The 23,416-nt window shown below is 50.4% G+C and overlaps 6 protein-coding genes across 6 annotated transcripts; 3 read left to right on the top strand and 3 right to left on the bottom strand.

The window, feature by feature from the left end:
* Nucleotides 1–5,685: 5,685 nt before the first annotated feature.
* A1O9_02319 (uncharacterized protein) lies at nt 5,686–6,287 on the bottom strand (the record flags this gene model as incomplete). The annotated part of the gene is made up of 2 exons (XM_013407894.1): nt 5,686–6,148; nt 6,205–6,287. 2 exons carry the CDS (start codon nt 6,285–6,287, stop codon nt 5,686–5,688), a joined length of 546 nt encoding a protein of 181 aa, XP_013263348.1.
* Nucleotides 6,288–7,975: 1,688 nt separating this feature from the next.
* On the top strand, nt 7,976–9,187 carry A1O9_02318 (uncharacterized protein; the record flags this gene model as incomplete). The annotated part of the gene is made up of 2 exons (XM_013407893.1): nt 7,976–8,263; nt 8,315–9,187. 2 exons carry the CDS (start codon nt 7,976–7,978, stop codon nt 9,185–9,187), a joined length of 1,161 nt encoding a protein of 386 aa, XP_013263347.1.
* A 538-nt stretch (nt 9,188–9,725) lies between these two features.
* Nucleotides 9,726–11,782, top strand: A1O9_02317 (uncharacterized protein; the record flags this gene model as incomplete). Its single annotated transcript, XM_013407892.1, has 7 exons — nt 9,726–10,112; nt 10,249–10,339; nt 10,422–10,964; nt 11,012–11,064; nt 11,110–11,247; nt 11,318–11,612; nt 11,667–11,782. The coding sequence occupies 7 exons, from the start codon at nt 9,726–9,728 to the stop codon at nt 11,780–11,782; spliced, it is 1,623 nt and encodes a 540-aa protein (XP_013263346.1).
* Nucleotides 11,783–15,947: 4,165 nt separating this feature from the next.
* On the bottom strand, nt 15,948–17,676 carry A1O9_02316 (uncharacterized protein; the record flags this gene model as incomplete). Its single annotated transcript, XM_013407891.1, has 3 exons — nt 15,948–16,349; nt 16,400–17,012; nt 17,042–17,676. 3 exons carry the CDS (start codon nt 17,674–17,676, stop codon nt 15,948–15,950), a joined length of 1,650 nt encoding a protein of 549 aa, XP_013263345.1.
* A 1,372-nt stretch (nt 17,677–19,048) lies between these two features.
* A1O9_02315 (uncharacterized protein) lies at nt 19,049–20,247 on the top strand (the record flags this gene model as incomplete). Its single annotated transcript, XM_013407890.1, has 3 exons — nt 19,049–19,123; nt 19,251–19,861; nt 19,935–20,247. The coding sequence occupies 3 exons, from the start codon at nt 19,049–19,051 to the stop codon at nt 20,245–20,247; spliced, it is 999 nt and encodes a 332-aa protein (XP_013263344.1).
* A 1,285-nt stretch (nt 20,248–21,532) lies between these two features.
* On the bottom strand, nt 21,533–22,978 carry A1O9_02314 (uncharacterized protein; the record flags this gene model as incomplete). The annotated part of the gene is made up of 1 exon (XM_013407889.1): nt 21,533–22,978. The coding sequence occupies one exon, from the start codon at nt 22,976–22,978 to the stop codon at nt 21,533–21,535; it is 1,446 nt and encodes a 481-aa protein (XP_013263343.1).
* Between the last annotated feature and the right edge of the window lie 438 nt (nt 22,979–23,416).

The raw sequence follows: 23,416 nt of genomic DNA, 5'->3' as shown, positions 1-23,416 counted from the left end.
CGACAGTGAATGGCTGGGTGAATCTCTCAAATAAGTTAAGAGGGGAAAGCCCCCTTAGTACTCACAGCCTGATCACGTGATGGGAAATCTGAAACTGATCAACCTGTGGTTGAACAGCACTAAGCATTCACAGAGAATAGCATCGTCTTCAGCCATATCAGAAACTATAACTAGTAATCATTTCCAAGTCAGAGCGAGCGACACCGAAATAGTCCCTTCGCAGATCTTTCATTATATCTAAGGAATTGCAGTCGTCTTTTACTGTTCGTACTTTGCGTTGGAGTTACATCTTACTAGATGTAAGACTTGCCAGGGTCCTTCCTACATGAGCATGGAGATATACGTACTTTGACTTTGATGAAAGCCTTTCATTGAGGCAAATATTCACTACAGGGTCCGATTATTTCGGAATACCCCACTCGGGGGAGCCAACTATTCCAGTAACTCATGAGCGTTCGACCTCTAGCCTTTGGACAGAGAAAGCTAGCTTGTGAGGGAGACCGGCATTTACTGTATTCTGTCTGATGTGCCGAGCCTGAGCTAATGTATGGTAGAGCTTGGGATTCAGATATGCCGTCGCTGCTTCAAGCGATGCTAACGCCAGCTCTGCAGATCCTCACGAATCTAATGCCAGAGGTTTGGCACTGACAGTACTTATTCCGACGATGCGTCATGGTATTCACCATCGCGATTCCCTGTCTGTTCTTGGGCACTTCCGCCAGACCGATTGATTTTGTAGACCTATTTGTAGAAACGGTAGTCTTGATAAATCTCATGGGAGGGCCAGAGACCACGGAGGCCCGTATTGACACCATGTTCATTAAATGCTTGAAAGGTAGCGGAGTTGGTGAAGTCCAGCTTATCGGAGTTGGAAGCACATTCTTCAATTCAGACACCCACCAGAGAACCAACCTATCTTCCCGACTCCGTTCCTCTACAACCATCTTCCCGGTCGATAACACGAATCCATGTTCCGCAGTCGCGAGATCGTGAATCAGTACTACGGCAACAGCCCTTCGGGTCTGCCCGGTAACTCTGACGCCGGCGCTCTTGACTTATGGCTCGTTTGATAGATGGTTGGCCTCTACCTTGTCGTCACTAGTCTATCTCATCTTGGTCCCTTTGTTTTCAAATTTGTCACTGAAAATCGGATTGGAGGGCAAAATTCTGAATATGACGGCTTGGAGGCTATCCGATGAGAGTATGTATGTTCAAAGCCTATACTGTAAATGGTGCACCGTGGAGTCAGAGCTGGTAAAATCAAAGCGACATCGCTGACGGCGGAAGTCTGGAGTTCGTTCTAGGCAAAGATCCGGTCCGATGGGATACCGACGGTGTGCCACCCAGCCTTGGTCATGTCACACTTTACTGTGAAGATGGAATCACTGAGCCCTAGTGACTTGAATGCGGTCTAAAGTCCATTATGTCCTGCATAGCTCTCGATCATCTCTATGGTAGCAAACCGGTGAAAAAGCACCTTAATATGGTCACTTTATTGCGATTTCTGCGACATTTCACGCTTGTACTGCATTTGTTGTGTCGAGACCCATGATTCAGCTACTGTCACCTAGATGAAAGCAAGTGGAGTTGTCCAACCCTAGCTGTCAGGTTCGTTCGTCAAAAATCCATAAGTCACCAGTGTAAGTTATATAAGCAAGGCGAGACCAATGTGACAAAGTTCTCTCCTAAATCCTATATATACGAGCATCTTCTACTTCCTTCCTTTTCTAGAACTACTATACTAGGTCGGAGATCAGAGGAACATAAGTCCCTCGAAGTAGCTAAATGAAGCCTCGAACTCTCCACCATACGAGCCCGACTACGCACCATAAACAATCCTGATACCAGGTACTTGACGACTTTCGATCCACCTCGGTATTCATAACTTCAAAGTTTACAGCACCTCTATTTTCGGCATCTTCAGATCGTCCAAGCCATCAAACATGTGCACCATGTACAGAATCCTCTGCCTTAACTGCAACACAGTTCGCGGCTCAGAGTTCTAAAAGTGTGGTCGGAGCAATTGCTCGAATCCAAATCCACAATATTCGGCAATCAAGTACAGCGCTACTCCGTGTCTTGCTTGCAAACTATCATTAAACGGTGTTCTGCAGTGGAGAAATGGGGTCGCACATGATGGTTTAGCCTCATTGGGCTTACAGTGAACAAAGATCATTATATAGCTAGATTTTGAAGCGGAAGGGGGAACCCGCAGGGTAGCAGTGGTATTATCAATCAAGCTGGGTAAATTGATTGTCTACCGTTTTATGGGAATGGGCCAAGACATATCCATTTACTGTGAGCTGGTGAGGTAGAGAATACCTCGTCTCAAAACATGGCGAAATCAGTGAAGGCTCCAAGGAGAAGAACCTATTCTCAGTGTCAGCTCCTAATGGGGATACATCTGTATATCATCAGTCGTTATTTACGTGAACAAGTGCTGAAAATGCAACACAGAACAATCCCCGGAGATATATGAATACATACGGACATCTCTTTTATCCTTTCCTCACAACTACTATTCTACCGGAGAATAATATGCTCTCCCGAAACCGTCAACCTAAACTTCGAAATCTAATTATACGACCCTAACTCCTCACCATATGCACCTGACCACCCTTCACTCCACCTGGATACTATGCGCCCACAGTATCTCTATACCCAAACCTCTATATCTTCTAACCAATCCAGGTCTAAGGATGTGCAAGAAGTACTGGGTCCCCTGTTACGCCTGCAAAACAAGCTCTCTACAGCAGTCGTGCAGTGCCCTCCGGGCAATTGCACGAATCCTAATCCAGAATGGAAAATCAAGTACAGCGGTAAATGTCTTGCTTGCAACCTAGCATGAAATGGCCCTCTGCTGTGGAGATATGGTTACACATCTGTTATAGGGATCCGTGCACTGATGGGGACTTTGTCTTGTTGAAAGTCTGGGTGAGTTTGGGGGTAGGGGGAGCGGATCAATATAAAGCTACATACTTCAGTAGAATTTCCCGACTAATAGAGTCTATGCCTCTACAGGCTCGAGAGGTATGAGCCTATAGACTAGCGCACCTTCCGCTGGCTCTGAGTACACACGCTACAAGCCTCGTTCCAGATCACTGAAACGCAAATCATACCATCATCTGAACGATGGCGCATACCTTAAGGAAGACTGTGCTTGTCAATAGAGGCCCGACTAGTTAGGTACAGGACTTATCTGACTACAATTTTGCTAATGTCAAAAAAACAGACGAAGCAAACGAAAATGGAGCCTAGTAAATGTGGATTGTTGACGCGGCTCGCATCACAAATCATCAATTCAAAACAGCTGACGCTATGAGAACATCTGCCATGATTCCAACTCCATCAAGACTCAAAGCCTCTCCTGAGATTCATCACTCTTTGTTCCTTTTAAGTTTTATGACTTCAGCCCTGATTACTAGCATGTACTATGTTAGAATGACACATCTGCACAGAAATTTCTGCTATAAAGCAGGGCTTCTGCCACCAGAAGCAATGGAGGTCAGATATGCAGTTCAGATCCTTTCAATCAATATACGGAGGTAGAAACAATCTCCTTCATTCAATCAATAGAGGTAAAAGCGGCCTCTTTCAGCCCCTCCAAAATTCAGTTCGACAAAAGCAACAGAAACGACGCAGAGACAAAACATCCTCGCCCGGCCACACACTCAAGACCCGATATCCATCCCAGAGCTCGACCAACCATGTGCTTCATGGTGGAAGAGTACTGCGCCACCCATAACTTTTGCTTTCGGGAATCGACACACAAGTGCATGAACGCCAGTTGTGAGCGCAGGGCAGATCGGCCGGTGTTTCCTTCATTTACCGAAGCAAGTGAACTTTGTCGGGAATGCACAGACAAACCCGTAGGCACATGTTCTGAATGGAAGGTCTTCTATGACTGTGGATGCGTCGTCACTGCAAAAGAGCACAAATGCTTCCCCGAAGGCTGCGTGATGGCCGAGAAAGATGTGCCATCAAGAGACCCTGACAAATGCAACTCCTGCGCAGCCAAGCCCTCAAATAAGCGGAAAGCGGAAAGCGGAAAGGTCACTGAAGCGGCGTTGAATGAGGCCATCACTTGTGCAAATGCATGCCCGTGCGTGGCAGGCCCTGTGGCTCCTGCAAGCATGATGCAGCTTTTCAAGGATCGTGAGCATCTGCCATCACCAGGGCAGGATCCTTCGTTTCTTATGTGTGGACATAGGAGCCTGCCTGACTGTGTTCCTGTGGCTGCAGATCTGCAGCCACAATTAGCATGGAATGCCATATATATCCTTCATAGGGAAATTAAGTCTGCAATTAACCAACTCGCTGCTTCTGGCATACCTTCGTGGCTGTGTGTATCGACTCCCAGGGTATTCCACCTTGCAGCCCTTTTTCACACAGATCGTGCCAAGTTGAAGTCCTCATCACAGACGCCTCTCAGGTTACCTTGTAACTTGTATTATGTGCTATCGATTTCAAAACTTCAATCCTCTGACTCACGTTTGGTTCACAATCACCGAACGAGTCTCTGCGTGGAATTGTCTTTGATTTCGTCAACTCTCGACCCGAAAGCGTCGTATCGTCTTGGTGAAAGAGTGGTGTCACCTGTGAGACTCCCATGGTGATCTACCCTTACTTATTGGGCCGGTGAATGGACAAAAATATCTGCGAATGGCCAAGTTGGTCACAAATCTGGCAAGTCCTCGCTGTCAATACCGGTACCAAACGTCCCATTTATATCAATGTCTATCACCCCGGAGGCATATCATTTAAATGCCGCTTCTTGAAGCCCTCTTTTCAGTCATCTCCTCAATATTCCAAAGCGCATTTTGATCTGTCAATCGAAACTCGACCCATCCAAGCAGATCCAAAAATCGAATTTGCATTGACAACACCGTCCCGCACGACCTCCAGGCCCCACAGGATGTGTATCAAGGAGATTTACGTCCACACGGGCTGCGGGTGTGTGACGGGATCGCTTTATGTTGGTTGCGTAACCAAATGCGGAAGGGCGACACCTAAGGAAATCGAAGAAATTGGACTGTGTCCGAAATGCACAGGATCTGGACGGTGAAAACCTCGCCGAGAGCAGAGCCACAGCAGTCAAGAGAGAAGTCGATCAGACCGTGAGGATCGTCGTAGACCCAGGGTCCGCAGAGCAAGCCGCGAGCTCTCTGGAGGCCAGAATCCATCTTATGACGGCACCGCAGAGAGACAAACGTGAGAGAAAGAAGACGGAGAAATCCCGCGCCGGAACGAACATGGTAAAAGACAAAGATCGTCTACTCAGGAGAGACATCACAGTGAGAAGTTGGCCCGACGAAAGGCTCACCGGCGCTAGAGCCGAAGAAAGGCCGACCTTGAACGAAGCTGTTGATGGTCGTCCACAAGAGTCGTGCATTCCTTGCAACAAACGACGTTTGAGCTTGGGAGGGAGCAAGAGTGTAGCAAATCGTCTGAATCTGCGTCTGCCGCGTAGTTGGGCGAGCTATGAACTCCAAACTAGGGCTCTATGCCTGGAAGAGACGAGTTGGAGCTTGCCGATGGGCCTGAGATCCCGTTGTCCTTGAAGACTCGACTGGCATTCCCCCGGATTAATCAAACCTTCGAAAGGCCAGAGTTCCCCGTGCAAGTCCCCAAAACAATGCACATGTAACACAAAGAGATTATCTTAAACCAGAAGAAGAAGAATACCTAGATGTCAAGTAGAGAGTCTTTCTTGCCAGCTTCCAACTCCTCGATCTGTTTTCTCAAGACATCGGCTCTGAACGATCTGAAAGCCTGCTCCACGCGCTTCTTCGTCTCCGGGTCGCTACCAATGGTCCTCCTGGCAGACCAGCTTCCAGTAAGCAGACCAGTCTCGCCGCCCACGAACAGTCCGCCCAGGCCAAAGAATGTATATGTCGCAATATCTCCCAAAGGAGTGGGCTTCATCAGCTCTGTGAGATCTGGAATTGCCTCTTCTCTTCCATCGGCGAATCGGACATGTGTAGGTCTTTCAGCCGTTCGGAAGGCTTGGTACATTTGCGTCCGGTTTGCTCGAATGCGGAACGCGAGAAATCCTCCCAACGCAATGCCTGCCAGACTTCCGATGAGGGCATGGGTGCTGAATTTGGAGGCCGCCTTTCGAACAAGGTCGCGATCCTCTTGGTTCAAGCTGGACTCGGGTCAGACGATGCTTCAGCTTCAGCACCATAAGGGCAGAGAGCTTACTCGTGTTTAAAATGCTCCTCTGCTAGTTTGGCAAGCTCATCGCCTCCAGACCTCCGCAGAGCAGCAAATGATTCGGCAGACATGGTGTGCGAACTAAGAGACGCGGTATCACGGAGAATCTTCGCGGCTGTCTAGGCTTTTGACACTGGTTTCACAGCTGGGACAAAGGAGAATTTTGGATTGAAGCACAAGAATAAAGGTGCTGTGGCATGTCGATCACACTCTTTTTCTATCTTCCACAAGCTACGCACATGTGAAGTAGGCGGCCAGGCCAGTGAGGGCGAACATGCAGGCACCTGACGTCATAAACAGCTTGCTGGAAGACTAAGATCAGCAGACGGCCGGAAATGCGCTTCCGGCTTATCGATAGTCCGGTTAGCCGTCTCCGGCGGAGCATTAATACCGCTGATTATCACATATGACGGCGGCGTGACGAGGATCAACCTATGACTATACAAGGCAGTCAATAGTCAAGACAATTTGAGACCAGACAATGGCAATGGACCCCTAGACCCATGTCCGAGGATGAGTATCAACGGACCTCGTCGTCAACCAGAAAGTGGGTTGTCTGTGACTACGTCTGTTCTAAAGTCGAGGGATGTATATCCCGACCTGTTCTCACGAGGCGAGGCAAGGCTAAGCTAGTTCAGTGCAAAGGTTGAAAGTTGCTTTGTCCCTCTATCAAGTGGCAAGTGGCCAATGCCTTGGGCTTGGCTTCAAAGTCGTCGTCAGGAAATTCCTGCTGTTGATGCGTTGACAGCCGCATGTTGACGCTGACGCGAGAGGGCCAACACAGTTCAAGAAGGTGTGACGAGAGCACCAGATTAGCTAAGGCGTCAACTCTACCAGCAGCGCGTAAGATCTGAGTAGTCGTCCCCTTAGGTGGTCATCCTCTTTCTTTGCGTCGATTAAAGCGGCGGAGAGTCTCTACCTTTGCCCGCGGCTAAGCACTTCTCTCCGGTGCTCGGCGGGTGGGGTCACTGAGTGGGCACTAGGAACGTATCAGGCTAGTCGCTTTACTATTACTTCTCGTCGTGGCCTTCCACGATTCTTGCCCGTCGTACTTTCCCCGTTTCCTCGCGCCCACCCCTCCACAACGTGTTGCTGAACTAGGTTGGCCTCGTTTACATAGAAGATTGACAAGAGTGTTCTTCATGCACGACGAAATATTTGACAACAATTTGCGGTGACAAAATTGTGGTCCAGGGATTGCACATATCTCGCGTTGCTCACGATGGCGAAAAGATTTGGCGACTAGATGGTTTTACGATGATCACTGATTAGTTAGCGCTCCTGTGCATTCGGGATGCGAAAACAAGTCAGGCGGACCTTCTCAGCATGCTGGACCTGCCGTCGTCGACGTGTCAGCTGCGATGCAGCACGTCCTCACTGCACGCCTTGCAAAAAGCGAAAGGTTGACTGTGAAGGCTATCATGTTCAGCTCGCATGGGTGGACCCTGATACAGGGCATTATCCTTCCCACAACCGGCGCAATTTGAATTTCGAAGCCACTTGGGATGGGTGGCCATTATATGGAGAACAGCAGCTTGACCATTTCATGGACAAACATGAAAGCGAGAGCTGCACGTGCCATAAATCTTGCACCCTACCTAATCCTTTCGGAGTGCTTCGCCTCAACAGCACAGCCAAACCGTCATCTCTGTGGAGGCTGGCGCGGCCTCGATGTTCCTTGGCCTCATCATTTCTTTCAGAGGCCCCCACAAACGAGCGTATGCTGTTCCATCACTATCTCGATCGGGTAGCATTCCTGATGATCTCGGTCGATGGCGCTGAAAATCCGTGGAAGACCATATATCCTTTCATTGCTCTGCACGACACATCCGCCGCGAACACGAGTCTTTATCATGCTCTCTTGGCGCAGTCCGCGTTCCACCTTTCTAACTTACATTTACCCAAAAGTGCAGAGAGCAGGCGAAATCGGCAGAGGGGACTTGAACACTATGTTGAATCACTCATACAACTGCAAGAGAGTCTCAAGTCCACAATCACCGACTTCGATGCTCCAATTGCCACACTGATGACATTGACCATGGTTGAGGTAACTTGGGTTCGTCTCTTCCTCTGTACACGCCAGAACTGATCTTTGTAGGGTGTTTACGCCGCTGAGAGTCAACAATGGCGCTGCCATATCGAAGGCGCAGTGTCTGTTCTAGCAGAGACCATGAAGAGAATACCAAGGCTCGTCTCAACGAATGCGTGGATATTAGCTCAAAGTTTGGTCCTTTTGTTCGAACTAGCACAAACCAGTCGGCCTCACATGGATAGGCTCTCGAATGCAATGGATGGCCTAAGAGAGTTCGTGTCCTCAAAGCCCATATTCGGATACACCGTCGGAGCGAGTCGGGACGTCCTTTGCTCCATTGCCGGAATTCACGCCGTTAGGACGAAAATGGAAGATGGTCTGAAGCGCAACGATGCCATTGAATCTGTCACGCCACTTCTTGAGAGTCTGCAATCTGAAGAGTCTGATTCTGACCTGCCGCAGTTTCTACTGGAACATCATCACGGTCCCGGTACCACCACGGATAGCAGAATCCTACCCATGAAGTCGGTTCGCCAACTGGAAATGCTTCACCGCCGCATATTTCGCAATGCAACCATCATATATCTTCACCGGACGATCTTCAACTCGCACCCGTTGATGCTTGAAGATTATGTGGACCGCGTGTTGGATGACACAATTGCATTCCTCGATCATCATGGCGGTAGCGTCGCTCCGTGGCCTGTCTTTATGGCTGCGATAGATGCATACAAGGGATCGGCTCAAACGAAAGTCTCCAGATGGCTGGAGTATTCCTGTGCCTTGGGCATCCATAATCGGTATGCGTTTAAGCAGATAATTGAGGACGTCTGGGCCGAAAGAGAAAACCGAGCGAGCTTATCCAAGATTGAACCACACCAAATCATTGTGGACTGGAAGCAGATTCAGAAGAAGCTCGGCATAGATGTGCTTTTATTATAACCCATAGTTAGACTTTGAATTCCTGCAAAAATGGTGTTCCACGATACGGCTCCTCTATTTTCTTCAGCCTCGTTTCATGCTAGCAAAGGCCACACGCTCATCAGGCTCTAGTTCACTCCTCATCCCATCCCAGGACTAGCGCCTTAACAGGGCAAGAACATGCACTACTTTCAAAGGATGGAGTCTGATTCCTTGTCATGATCATTAGTGCAACCGCGGTGCAAACAAAAAGTTGGAGAAATGGACCGCTTGACTCCGCACATATCGGACATGGCAGATGGTCCCATATGCTTATCATTGTTCTCCTGAACCTGGCTAGATAACGATGGAATCTCCTATGTGCAAGATGACTTACAGGTAAAGATCTAGCTATTTGAATGTTTATTTGGATACACGCCTGAGCGTTTCAGTCACTACATCAGTCCAGGAGCAGCGCTTCAGAGTGCTGAGCAGTGAGACTCAGTGCCCCCTGTTACTTATTGAAGAACGTAGTATCTAAGTCCCGGTCATCACAATTTCAAAGCACTTGCCAGCAATTATGGACACGGCATCACTTATCGTGCGCGTACGAGAGGCCCGAGCATCCTCAATCCCGACAGAATGGCGGCTCTCGCCGTCACAAATCGATTCCAACGCGCGACCCATCGACGTGGTTAGGCAAACGGGGCTCCTCACTCAAGCAGAGCTGGACCTGACCGAGCAGAACGCCACCGAGATTCTGAAGAAGATTCACTCTGGCGAGTTGACAGCGCAAGTCGTGACAGAGGCCTTCTTGAAGCGAGCCGCGCTCGCCCATCAGGTTGTGAATTGCTTGACCGAGTTCTTCCCAGACGAGGCGCGAGATACGGCGAAGGCGGTCGATGACATTTTCCAGAAAACAGGGAAGCCGGTGGGCCCATTGCATGGCTTGCCGATTGCGATTAAGGTATTATCTCTCTAGTCGATTGTGAAACTGCCCCCTTGGATCTAAACAACTGGACTTTAGGATATGTACGTCTCGTGCTACCCCTCTGTACATGAGCTGACGAGGTCGATTTCACGCGGGTAGGTACGATCTAAAGGGCCATCTCACTACTGTAGGCTACGTTTCCTGGCATGATAATCGGGCGCAGTCCGATGCGTCTTTGGTGAAAGTGATGAAGGATGCTGGAGGTAGGTTGACACTGCTTGGATCGACATGCTGTTGCCCAACAACCAATCTCAATTTCCGCTCACGCGTCTGATGATGATATAGCGATCATATTTGCAAAGACGGCGATGCCCCAGACGGGAATGGCGCTCGAGACCAACAGCAATCTGTGGGGAAGGACTTTCAACACATATAGCACCAAATTCGGATCCGGCGGCTCGTCAGGAGGCGATGGTGCGCTCGTAGGGTTGAGAGGAGCAGCTGTGGCACCGCTGGCCTCCGATATAGGTGGGAGTATCCGAGCACCAGCGGCATTCAATGGTCTCTACGCCCTCCGCCCAACGTCTGAACGTGTCCCTAGGAAAGGCCTGCGTTCCACCGTTTCCGGTCAAATATCGATCAAGACCTCGTGCGGGCCGGTGACGCATTCCATGCCGGACCTCAAATTGTTGGCGAATCTGATCTTGACTCACCCGACCCTTCCCTTCGAAGGGAGTTGCCTGCCTGGTTCGTGGAGAGAAGTCGAAACACCGTTGAGAAAGCTCAAGATCGGGTTCATGTTGAGTGACGGGGTCGTGCAGCCTCATCCCCCAATCACTCGAGCTCTCAAAGAAACAGTGACAAAGCTGAAAGCTGCTGGCCATACCGGTATCAGTCGAACGCACGTTTTCGAAATTTATCAGCTAACTCTTAAGCAGTTGTCGAGTTCAAACTCCCCTTCGACGCCTGGGAAGCGTCATTGACCACCGTAAGAATCCTCCGAATCCAAGTGGGTTGTGTTTGACATCGACAGTTCGCATTATACTGGCAGACGGGCGCAGCTGAAGCCAAGGCGAGCATCGCGGCCACGGGAGAGGTGCCAATAAGCCCCTATGCGAGAAATCTTGAGATATATGACACAAGGGCCTTGTCGACGCAGAAACTATATGCTGTGAGTCGCAATAAAGTGTCTTGAAGGTGGCCTTTCAAGCAATATGCTAAGCAATCATATCAACCAACAGCTCAATACCAAGCAAATGAACTATAAATGGGCCTTTGCCAACGCATGGCAAGATGCTGCCGCTGAAGGTGGTTCGGAAAGCCCATTTGATGCAATTTTGTGCCCTGTGTCTCCCATGGCATCGATCCCCCACGATTTTCCGGTGTACTGGGGCTACACCTCCTTGTGGAACCTGCTCGACTACCCTTCGGTGATCATGCCGGTGGAAGACTTAAAAATTGACCCAATCAAGGATAAGAAAGATCCTGGCTATCAAGCTCGAGACAATCCATTCGATAAAGACAACTGGGAGATCTGTATGCGCATATTTTGTCCTTGTCGCTAGGAAATACTGATCGTTCTCTCCTTAGATGATCCGAACATGTGGAAAGGTCAGCCAGTGGCATTGCAAGTCGTCGGGCGACCTTACAAAGATGAGGAGTTGATTGCCGTTTGTGAAGCGCTTGACCAGATCGTAAATAAATAGACGGGACGGAATTAGAAATAAGGCACCAACAGGGAGGTTGACACGGGCGTGTGTGCTCTGTGGGACGTTGGGAAAATGGCTGACGGTCCAACTCGACCGATTCTTCTCGAGGCCTAGCCGGCTCGGGTTTGCCTCGACGTGTCACGACTCTGACTTCCAGTTGAGCCGCCGATATTACATGATCCGTGTCCATTTATCGTGGCTCCGCATCTGCGTTCAATCCGAGCTCTGCTCATTGAAGCATCCCGATCTTCGGAAATTGTTCCACGGCCCCTACATCCTAATCTGACTGAGTAACCCATGCGTTTTGGACCTTCACCCTCAATTTTCAACTCCCACATCACCTTCAGGCGATTGGCATGACCACCCTCCATGGCGTCAACCGCTGCATTGCGTAGAAGCGTATGACCAGCTCTGAGTAATACCTCGACAAGGTTGGCAAAGTGAACTCCCTTCCATCGTGGCAACTCGAAAGGAGGATGTCTCAGACCGATGTTATGAAGAATAAAAAGCTTATGGAGATGAAAGACGACCGCGCCCGCCATGACCTTGCTCGAGGCTCGGACGACAAATTTCTAGTCAGGGTTATTTTCACGCGGTGGATCCGATTGCAGGGGACTAGGTGACATGTTCGCGGTGAACTTGCGTCTGTTTCTAACGAGTCAAGCCAAGTCAAGGTCTCGAGAGCAGAAGACCTAATCTTGCGGCCTGCAGCCAGGGCTCCCCCGTTCTAGCGTGCAGGATAATATGGTCCGGTAGACTCGCGGGTATCTCACCCGCAGGACCTCATGAAGGCGACGGTTGTGGTAGACCATCGCCCGACCACGGCAAACAATGATTTGCTCCGACCTCGTCGAATGCATCACACGCAAAATGGTACGCTTTGTAGGAGAATGAACGAAAAATCGTTATTGTTAGCCTTGATATTAAATTACCATTTCCGCCTTACAACTTGTGCGAGTTGGCCGTCCCCCACCTTTCACCCACTCTTTGCCGACGATGTTATTGAGTCCTACAACTGGTGCTTCGCGAGCTGCAAGGCTTCATAGATAGAAATGAAGTGATCACGAACTTTCAACATACTTTGGGAGAATGGAGAGGTGATTGGACTGTATTGAAAAGGGGGGAGGCAATGAACTGAGGCTGCAAATCCTCAGATGGTCAGACCGCTTGCGCCAAACGATGAGGCAGAGGCGATGACCTCGCCCGCTACATCGCCTGGTACTGGCGGAACGTCGGTGATAATTCGGGACCGGCCTCGCTTTGAGGAAGATTGGCTTTGCAGGGAGTCTGCCCTTCGCTTGTTTCTAGAGTTTCTCACATCTTGCTGGGCCAAGAGTTCTTTCTTCTCGGACACCTTCTGGAATGCAACTGTTAGGATGCCGTGAAGCTCGGTTTTGGCGTAGTCAAATAGGACGCCCTTGACGAGCTGACAAGCCTGGTCTCTTGTGTAATTAGTGAGTGACGCTACGTCGTCGAAATGGAAGCAGAGTGATCTGTCATGATGAAGCGTGGCCCGATGGACGCGTACTTTATCTCTCGCGCGTTCAGGTCCATGGAAAATACACGGACCTTTGTCCAAAAAGTTCTCATGAAGGTCAACCAAGGACATCCACTGGAAAATGTTGTAGAGGGCTTGGCTGGCACTATGGAGGTTTGCTCGAAAAGCCGCTTCGAGGTTGTCAGCGCTGCGCTTAACCTCCATGAAGAAAAACGGAAAGCATCTTTCTTCTCCACTATCTGGGTTTAGGCATCCTGTAACCTCTTTGGGTGCCGGAGCCCATATATTGGCTCCCATGAGAGCACTCAGCGTAAAGAAGACAGCAAGGTCTGACTTAGGCAAAGGAACGTGATCCATCCCTGCCGTGCTCGGCAGGCGATGCCGGATGCAGTTTCCATTGCCCCTCGCAGTTGAATGAGAACAAGTCATGGATGTAGAATTGGTTAATTATTGAAAGCATGAGGGTTCTTTGCAAAACCGCCTCATTTGTCGACATACTGTAAGTGACATCCATGCCGAATTCTCGATTCGTCATCTGAGCGAGACGGTGGTCAGACTGCCATTCATGGAATTGATCTTTGAAATTTTCGATGACAGAGGGCGAGTCCTTCGTTCGAGGCGATTTCTTACATTCTTGAAGCGCTTCCTCTAGGAAAACAACCAATTAGGACAGGTCCTTTTTTACCAGCTTGCTTTGTTGGTGAACTAGTTTTAATTTCAGCTCTTTCGACTTCTTGTCTTCTACGGCCATCTTGAAGATACGCCGAACTCGAAGCTTGTGCCAACTCAGTGTTTTGTCTTTCTTGTCAAAGTCTCTAACGGTAGACAAATCGTCACCAGTATTGGTAGAAATGAGAGATGTAGAGCTGGAGGACTCCATGCTTTCTTCTCGCCGACTGTGATGGCCGATGAGGGGGAGGTCGTATCCGAAGGGCGCTGTGCCTGGATCATCAATTGGTGTAATATTCAAGCCGCCCAGCCACTGCGAGACCACCGGATTCTGACTTGCAACAGGCTGTCGCCCGTTTTCCTCAACGACTTCCGGGCTTCGGACTCCCTCAACTTGGGTCAAGCCTTTGGTCTCTTCAGAGCCGCCTGTTCTACGATGGTCGCCAGCTTTGGGTGCGGGCAGTGTTCCTGGAGCAGATCCACCAGCTCTCTTCTGCAACTGCTCTTGCTTGACAAAAGCTCGAGTACGCGGTCTCTTGGGAGAAGTGGACTAGCCGCCTGTTCTCTGGATTGCACTTGGATGAGTATAGTGTTGAATTGAGCCCAACAACCATGGACACTTCTCACCTGACTTGGTTGTTCCTTTTCACCTCGAGCTGTTGCCCTCAAATTAGGTAAGTACCACAGACTAGGGGTGTATTGAGGGATACATACCCATGGGACTCTCAGAAATGAGAAGATTCAAGGGCAGCGGATATTGCAACGGAAGTGAGAAAGGTTGCAAGAGCCGCCGGGCCGGGCCAGGACTGCCGACAACACTCTCTACGAGAAAAGTCCCCCGGACAGGGGTCTGGATTTCATGCATGCGAAGCAGCTGAAGACCTGATGCAGCGAGCGGCAGGAAGCCCTAGCGGCTACATATCAACTCATATTGGACAGTGTCACCCTCATCCCTTGCCTTTGCGCATCTTCATGCTAGTTCATCACAGCACTTGCATGACTAGCGCAGACTTTTCGCTAATCTTATGCTAAAGAGAAAGCCAGAACAACTACCGCGATAGCGAGATTAATAACACGGCCAAGGGCGTCCCTCCTTCCGTAACACAGCTCACGAGATGCCCAAAAGTGCAGATGGGTTGAACAGAATCTCCCCCGCCTAGGCCACAATTGATAGCAGAGTCGATGCGGAGCCACAAACCGGGCGTTTCTGGTGATGGAGGAGCCCAAGTCCAGGGTTCAGACACCACTTGAAAAAGCCCAGAGCTTTGGAAGGCTTGGCAAGCCTCATTCAACGTTTGCGCAGCCTGAAGGGACACTTGCTTGCTCTCACCTCAGTGCAATAGCACGTGCACCGGACTGGCAAAGGGGATGGCAGTAGGATAGGTCGGAGATCACAGGCAAGGAAACGAGTAATGCTGTGAAGTCTTAGAAAATCGGCAGGAGTTAGAAGTACGGCTAGAAGTCATAGTACGCACAAGAATTGTACTCGTACAGATGTGCGGCTGTGTCTTCTTGAAGGATAGGGGGCAATCTGACAATGCCACCAGCAGAGGCAGCCACTTGTCGCTCGAGATTTCCTGCGCCGACCCACTGTATACGGTGGTATGTACGCCTAGTTTTGTAGGGCATTTCTGGGACGGAAATAGCAGAGAAAGGCTGGAAATGGCGAAGACACTTCAAAGGAGCTAGCATGATACTGAGTGTAGCCTAGGGGTCTCGAAATAGTACAGGCCTGATATGAATCTATGGATGGATTGCGGAAGGATAAGAAAGTAAGTCGAAGGCGTCTCCTAAGCTTGGAAGGTGGAGTAGAGCAGATGGTATTTATTGAGAACATTGCACATCTTTGCCCAACTGGTGCTGGTCAGCATTATAAAACCCTTGTGAATTTTGGTTGTACAGCGTTTGTACTGTCAGTTTATGATAGTAGATGCCATATAGGAATCATTGCCAGTCAGTCAGATCTACGAGGCAAATCCCATGCCGATACATTTACTAAGTCGCGTTTTCAACCTGCTGAAGTTCCGTGTTCTTCTTCTCATTATCAATCCACTTCTCTTCATCCGTGTGTGAGCCAATTCCTTCGGTGAGCTTCCTGCCGTTGCGCCCGATTTGGTGCCATGGAAGGCTGAACAGCGCATCCATGCTCTCGAGTGACTTGCCCCGGGTCTCGGGGACAAAGAACCAGACCCAAGCAAGGCCAAGAGCGCAAACGATGGTGCAGAAGTAGAAGAACCCGTAGGTGCGCATGTCCAGCAGCATGGTGGGCACCGCCTTGGTGTTGCCGAATTGGTTCACGAAATGGAAGCACATGACCAGCGACGAGCCCAGAGCACGCAGCCTGATGGGGTAAACCTCGGCGTTGACCAAGTATTGGAATGAGTTCCAGCCCATAGCCTGGCAAATTGTTAGCGTATGTTGTATGATCAAGACAGGCCACAACTTACCCATCCAAAACCCGAGATGTAAATTGCCGCAATGGCACCGGTAGCGGCTCTTTTCTGCGAAGGACTTAATAGCCCATCTTTGAGGGCATCTTGTGGGACCATGGTGAGATACATTGCCACGTACAGGATGGCCACCAGTTGCAAACAGATACCGGTGTAGAGCGATCGCCGACGGCCGAAGAAGTCAATCAAAAAGAATGCACAGAAGTAGGCAGAGCATAGCTTGACGACACCAAGAATGCAGGTTGCGAACAGCTTCTCAGACTGCCCGGTCTTTCCCAATGCCGCAAAGAACTGGGCCGCATAAATCGTGATGGCGCTGGCTCCTGACCATTGACCCAACAGTTGCGACATGATGCCGAGCATGAACCGATATCGATTGGAAGGGATCATGACAAGCTCACGGAGCTTTCCCCATCTGGATGAACCCATGGTGGCCTCTCTTTCACGCTCGAGTTGTTCACGAACATCCAAAAGCTCGTTCTGTACGAAGGGGTGGTCTTCGGGTAGCTGTCTGAGGACGGAGAGGTTCTTCAGTGCTTGCTCATGTTTTCCTTTCATAGTGAGCCAGCGCGGTGTTTCATTGACAGTGAAGGAGAGGATGAAAAGCAGTCTACATCCCCAATTAGTGATGGCGCATACGTGGAAGGTGGGTGACTTACCCTGAGAAACCAATATGTGCGGTCTGGGGGGGCAACCCATTGCATTCGGGTGGTGCTAGGGAGGTTGATAGCGGCGCCCCAGTTACTGAAGTAAGCAACCATGACTCCGAGGTAGACTGAACCGGCGAAGATGTTGGTCAACATGCCTCGAATGGCCTTCGGAGCAACCTCGACGAGGAATGTGGGGCCCACAACGGTGGTCATCCCGATACCAGTCCCAGCGATGAATCTTCCTGCGAGAATCTGGCCAATGCTGCCGAAACTGGCTACCACAATGATGAAGCCAGTAAGCCAAAGTACACAGAGGGCCTGAAGTGAGCGGACACGGCCAATCTTGTCGCAGAGAACGAATGCGAGAAGGGCGCCGACAATGGAGCCAAGCTGGACCATGCTGGTGATATTGGACTCTCGGTTTGCCTGTTCGTTCTTGGTGCCTAGCTCCATGGGGAATTCATGTGTAAAGCTCTTCATGCCGACCATGCCCCCCACCAGTCCCTCATCGAGGCCTCGGCTGGCACCAAGGATGCCAAACACGAAGGTGGACCAGTAGAGACGCCAATTGAGCACCTGCTTAGGCGTGTCTGCCATTTCCTCTTTGTGATTGAAGACACCCATGTTGGAAGAAGTCGAAGGTTGTTCCTGTGATTTTGATGGAATCGGTGATACTGAGAGAGGAGAAAGTGTGGAACTCTGTCAGAGGATGTGTAAATTGGAGCAAAGAATCCCACGGGGGAAACCTGGGGGATTCTTATAGTACTGCTCGTCACTACAATGGCGAATACTTAAAATCGATGGCATGAAGCATCGCTTCGAATGCCGGGGTCGATTCTCACACCTCGAATGAGATATCGAATGTGACATGTCAAGCGTGGACAAGACTCCGAAGCATTTTCTTAGTGGCGAGGCTCATGCCATTATGCTGGTTAAGCAATGTGGCGCTGGGTTGATGGCCCCAGACTGGGACAGGGTTCAAACAAGCCATACAATTCTCTTCCGGCTCCACAAGTCCGGTGGTGGGCGGGCTTGGCTTTCACGGAAGTTGACCGAGATGGAAAATCATTGTTCCGTGGCCGCTATATGGCACGGACGCTGACCGAGCCACCCCTTACTCCCTATGCTTGTTGGATGTCTAGGTCGGTGCGGCGCATTGAATGCCACCACATCAATGAGAGTAGCTTGCTGGTGTTGTGGTGTATGATGAGCCTCTGGCAGGGGTCTCGTCCTCGATTGGCCTTATTCAAACCAATACCTTGAGAGCATGTGAGGCTACATAATTAGTGAAATCCCCTGCGAACCGAGCAAACGCCATTGCGGGAAGATAAGAAAGTGCTTTCGCATGTGAAGCCCATCATAAACGACGGGAAGGCTGCCTCTTTCCCCCTTGATGCGGAAGTTCAGACGGCGACTCAATCGTTGACGGAGGGTTAGGTCCGCACGTGCATTAACCGGTCTCCGTGATCTGAGTACCTACAAACGGGACGCCTCTTCTGGCAGCCTTGTTCGGCGACGACGAAGCCCCACCCGAAGATTTTGACCTGCCAGCCGCTCTTCTAACTCAGCAAGCCTAATCGCTGAGCCTCCCCGCTTTCACCCGCAAGCTTTTCAACGCTCGGTCAACTTCCGCGGCGTAGTGCCAATACGGGTTCGCATGAGATTGAGGTGGGCACCGTGTAGTTTCGTCGATGGAAGTACTTCGTAGCGCAAGTCTTCCATTTGCCGCCCCATCGGGCTGTATTTCCTGAGCAAATTCGCGCCTAATAGTTCCGATTCGTGAATGTCTCAGCTGTCGTTGTACGAAGCGAGAGGTCGGACATCTCATCAATCCAACGAATGGAGCAATTGCTCGCAAACATTGATACTAATAAAGATGGTTGGATCCGTAGCGCCACCTGAAGACTAGCAACATGTCGGATACCGTTCTTGACTTGACCACCCTGATCATTCTTGCAAAAGATCCAGACAGCAGGAAAAAGCCGATACCAGAACTATGGACGGCAAGCCAACGATTGTTGTCAGCATTGTTGCTGGAGCGACCGCGGGAGCCGCTGAGACGTTAATCACTGTAAGTAGAATGATCGCGACATGCAGGTAGCATCGCGCCACGAAGGAGATCCCCTCCTCCCAGCTTGATTCTAGCGGCTTCTCGTACTTGGAGTTGTTCGAGGTCTGCTTACTGAGGCTGTCTTTAGTACCCAACGGAATACATCAAGACGTGTCGACAGCTGCCTCCTCAGCCATCAGGGTCAATCCCCGGGTTACTCGCGCACCGCCCAAAGACCTCTCTCCAAGTGCTTCGTCACACCTTGGAGACCTCTGGGCCTCGCGGTCTCTACTCGGGCTGCTCCGCGCTTGCACTCAGTAACGCGGCAAAGGGCGGCATTCGTTTCATATCATTCACACAAAGTCAAGCATTCCTTCGGAAAACGCCATTTGGTGAATCGAATCCTGGCCTGAGCAACGTCCTTGCGGGACTCACAGCGGGGGCGACCGAGTCGGTACTGGTTGTCACGCCCGGCGAAGCGTTGAAGACCAAAATCATCCACGACCGCTCTGCCGCTGGTGGAGGTAGACTGGGCCTCAACAATCTGAACCTGGCGCAGGCAACTGTGCGGATAGTCCAATTGGACGGCCTCAGAGAATTGTGGAGCGGGTTGGGGCCCGTCTTGTGTAAACAGGGAACGAACAGCGCTGTGAGGTTCGCAACGTTTGGGTGGGTCCAGGACAAGATACGGCAATCATGGGATATGGATGGTGTCGGTGCTACCGTCACGGCGGGTGCGCTCAGTGGCGTTGTGACGACGTGAGCTTTCTCCTCTGGCCTGCAAGACACTCTACAACACGCCCCCCCCCCATACTAACATATTTTTCTCCAGATACGCTTCGATGCCATTTGACAACATCAAAACCCGGATGCAAAGTCTGGGATCTACCAAGTCTGTTGGCATGAACAGATTGGCGCTTTCGATGTTGAAGACGGAAGGTCCGCTTGTATTTTGGCGGGCGACAACCCCCCGGCTTTTGAGGTTGACAGTAAGTGAGAACAATCTATTTCTACACAGCAGCCGAACTGACGATGATCTCAAGATGTCAAGCGCAATCACCTTCACGGTGTTTAATCAGATAGTCGCCTTTGCAGCCCATTGCAAAGAGCAGACCTGGAACAAGAAATTCAAGGATTACATCTGAATGCTTAACGCTGTGGTTAACGGCAGTTAATGGTTTGAATCGACTGTGCAGCCTCATACCTAACGGTCAGTGCCGAAGATCTGCACTCGTTTGGCCACATTTTATTCAGGACAGCGTCCACGCCCTCAACTTTTGCCTTCGACCCGTCCACCATGGGGTTCGGGGGTTTGATTTTCTGGAACAGAGGCGTTTCCAGCCATAATTAAAGGGTGCTGTTTCAACGGCGGGATACCCGGAGGTGGCGCAAAGATAACGGGGACTTTTTCCCTGCCGTACTGGAAGAATTGGAGGAGTTCATGGAGCAGGATAGTTCAGGAAATAATAGGTGGAAGAGGGCGAACACCGCGGCAATCCGGTCAGTCTGGCGGTTGGTTCAGCTGTTCGTGCGTGGCAGTCCAAGCAAGTAGGCGCTCAAGGTGCCGTCTTGACTTGTATCATTGAAGTAGAGTCCGTTGAGGTCATCGGTCCAGAGTGAAGGCCACACATCATCCAGACTGCTCAGGTCGAAATCTGGGGTGAAACCCATTGATGATTCATCAGTTGGCTGGCCTTCGGTTGTTGTCGTTGCACACTCAGGGGATGAAGCTTGTCCGAGTTCTGCTTTTGTTAGCCTGATATGCTCAGACAGCTGTGCTCGTAGCATGCGCAGTCCTTTGGAAATGTCGTCAGCGGAAGGGATGTTGCAGTTCGGACGGGTCTCGCTTACCGGTTGCAAAGTCGATATCCTGCCCCATAGCCAAGTAGTCCCGCTCCACCTCTTCAGCAAACGTGACGACAATCTGATTGGACATTAGCACTGCCATTGGCCAATCAATGGAGGGTACTCTACCGCAAGATCCGAGGAATTCATCCTACTCGTAGGAATTCGAGTCACATAGATCGCAAGCACGAGGATAAGGAGTAAGGTCTGATTCGCAGTGATCAATCTAGAAGCCTTTGCATAGAGTAGCAAGTCGTTGAGTGCCTTCAGACTAGCTCGGGCGGATGCAGCACCGATGCACAATGCATATCTCAACCTGTTGCGCCAGGGTGTATCTGCACAAAGCTGGTTGACACGACTTCTCAGCCAGGGGGTCGCGGACATAAGAGCTGGTCTGTGCAAGGCCACGAACCTGACGGGTCGTGTTAGTTAGATTTTGGAAGGTCACCGATGATCTGACTCACGTTTGGTGGTACTGCAAAGTCACATATGTCGCCAGATGGTATTCTTCTTCTGCACAGAAGATATCTCGACCAGGCCTAGATGGCAAATTAATGACAGTCTCGAGATAGCGGAAGCAAGGTTTCACCTTATCTCTTCAGGAAATCGAGCCGCCCATTCCAATAAGGCACGATCCAGGCGTCCCATTTCATGTAAGAGTTCTTTGGTCTCACGCCGCTGTTTCGACGTATAGAAGAGCTCAATTATCTGCGTCTGGATTTGAGCGAGCTGAATGAGAGATCCGAAGTAATCGAACGAAGGGATATGGCGCTGCTGAGTCATGACCGGTGCGGGACGGATTTGGTCGCACTCACTGTCTCGAATAGCAGATGGTCTCCCCGTTTCAAGCTCCATGGCTCTCTCGAGAATATATGCCGTCCACCATATGCGGGAGTGGAGGTCCGTCACACCCGAGACATCCACTGTGCTGCCTCCGGAATTAGAGCCAATCACACTGGTGGTGGGCATATACTGGTGCAGTCCAATTGACTGTGCAATTCGAATTGCTTGCCCGAGTGTCCCCAGACTAGCACCATCCTTATTCCGGTGTCTTAAAACTATTGCCAATAGAAGTAATGCTTGAACCGACGCAACATACGGCAGGGCCACAAGATGCGCGTACAGAGAATATGCGCCTTCTAGGTAAATTGCACCAGAGCTGGTAGGTCGACCCTTGAGTTCATCAGCAGCGATACTAAAAACAGCATAGAGACATGCCAAAGCAGGATAATCCGTAGGCGCCAAGCGTTGTTGCTGTTGGTCCAATTTGGGACCCAAAAGTCCAATGGATTGCTCCAGCGATAAAAGATCAATTATGGGATATATTGGGTAGAGTTGTGAGAAGAACGACGAGAAATATTCCGCAGCCTTTGAAGGAGGTGGCAGGCTTGGTAATGAATTCAGAAACGGCAAGGGGACTTCAATGGAGTAAGCAAGTCCTTGTTGGAAGAAGGGATAGATTGGACGCCAGTAATCACGCTTCGCAAAGAAGAGATCCAGCCAATGTGCCATGACATAGACACTACTTCCACTGCCAACGATTTGAAGTCGAGAACGGCTCTTGTCAGTAACGACCAGCAACCCGGAGTTTTGAGGACTAAGCCCAGGCTCTGAGGTCATGTCCCCTCTCACATTAGTCGGGCTGACGGGAGGCACCTTGGTGGTGGAGTCAAGGCTAGAATGCGCTGTCCGCCGAGACCTTCTCGTGTGCTGATCTCCATTCTGGAAGGGCGTAGTGAAAATAGAAGGTATCGCTCTGTCATGCTCAATTTGAGCGAGAAGATGACTGGTCGGGGATGGCGGCGGGGTGGTCGAGCGTGTCCCCAACTGGATCGTCAATGGATTGTAGTCTTCGTCGGTTTTAGGATGGGGAATACTGCTGAGGATTGGCGTAGTAGTGCGATTAGCACGTCGGCCTTTCGGTTCTGTTCTCTGACCACTCCTCTCAGGTCGTCGTAGATCAGTCGTAACACATTGAATGCTTCGCTTTTGACAATTTCGACACGATGGCTGCTCGGCATCGCACTTCATCTTGTGGGCGCGACACCAATTACAGGCGGTCGCCTGCCTTGGTGGCTTTGAAGCAGACGCGTCCATTTTATTGAAATAAGAATCGTCCGCTGATGCGAGGCTAATTCTCAGAAGCTCATCTGGAATTCACCTGCAGTTGAGCCGGATTTTTCCACGCTCGATGTCGCGCACTCGATCCTCAACGCCTCATCGCTTACTTTGGCAAGTGCAACTCCTTTTGTCACTCTCAACCATCATGGAACATCTCATACTGAGACTGTAATGTAGATGCGACAACCAGCTTTCTTGGAATTCCAGAAGGCTGTATTTAGACTGCAGCAGATATTTCCTGCTCCTACAGAGTAAGACGGGGGATGCAGCGATTACTCGCGGTGGCGCGGGGAAAAGGGTCGGGGAAGAAGGATCTGTTGTCACAAAATGGAAGGTGGGCCGAGTACA

The sequence above is a fragment of the Exophiala aquamarina genome (assembly GCF_000709125.1).
Source record: "Exophiala aquamarina CBS 119918 chromosome Unknown aczIA-supercont1.2, whole genome shotgun sequence".
Classification (NCBI taxonomy): domain Eukaryota; kingdom Fungi; phylum Ascomycota; class Eurotiomycetes; order Chaetothyriales; family Herpotrichiellaceae; genus Exophiala; species Exophiala aquamarina.
The sequence above is the reverse complement of the archived record's forward strand: the minus strand, read 5'-3'. Positions and strand labels throughout refer to the sequence as shown.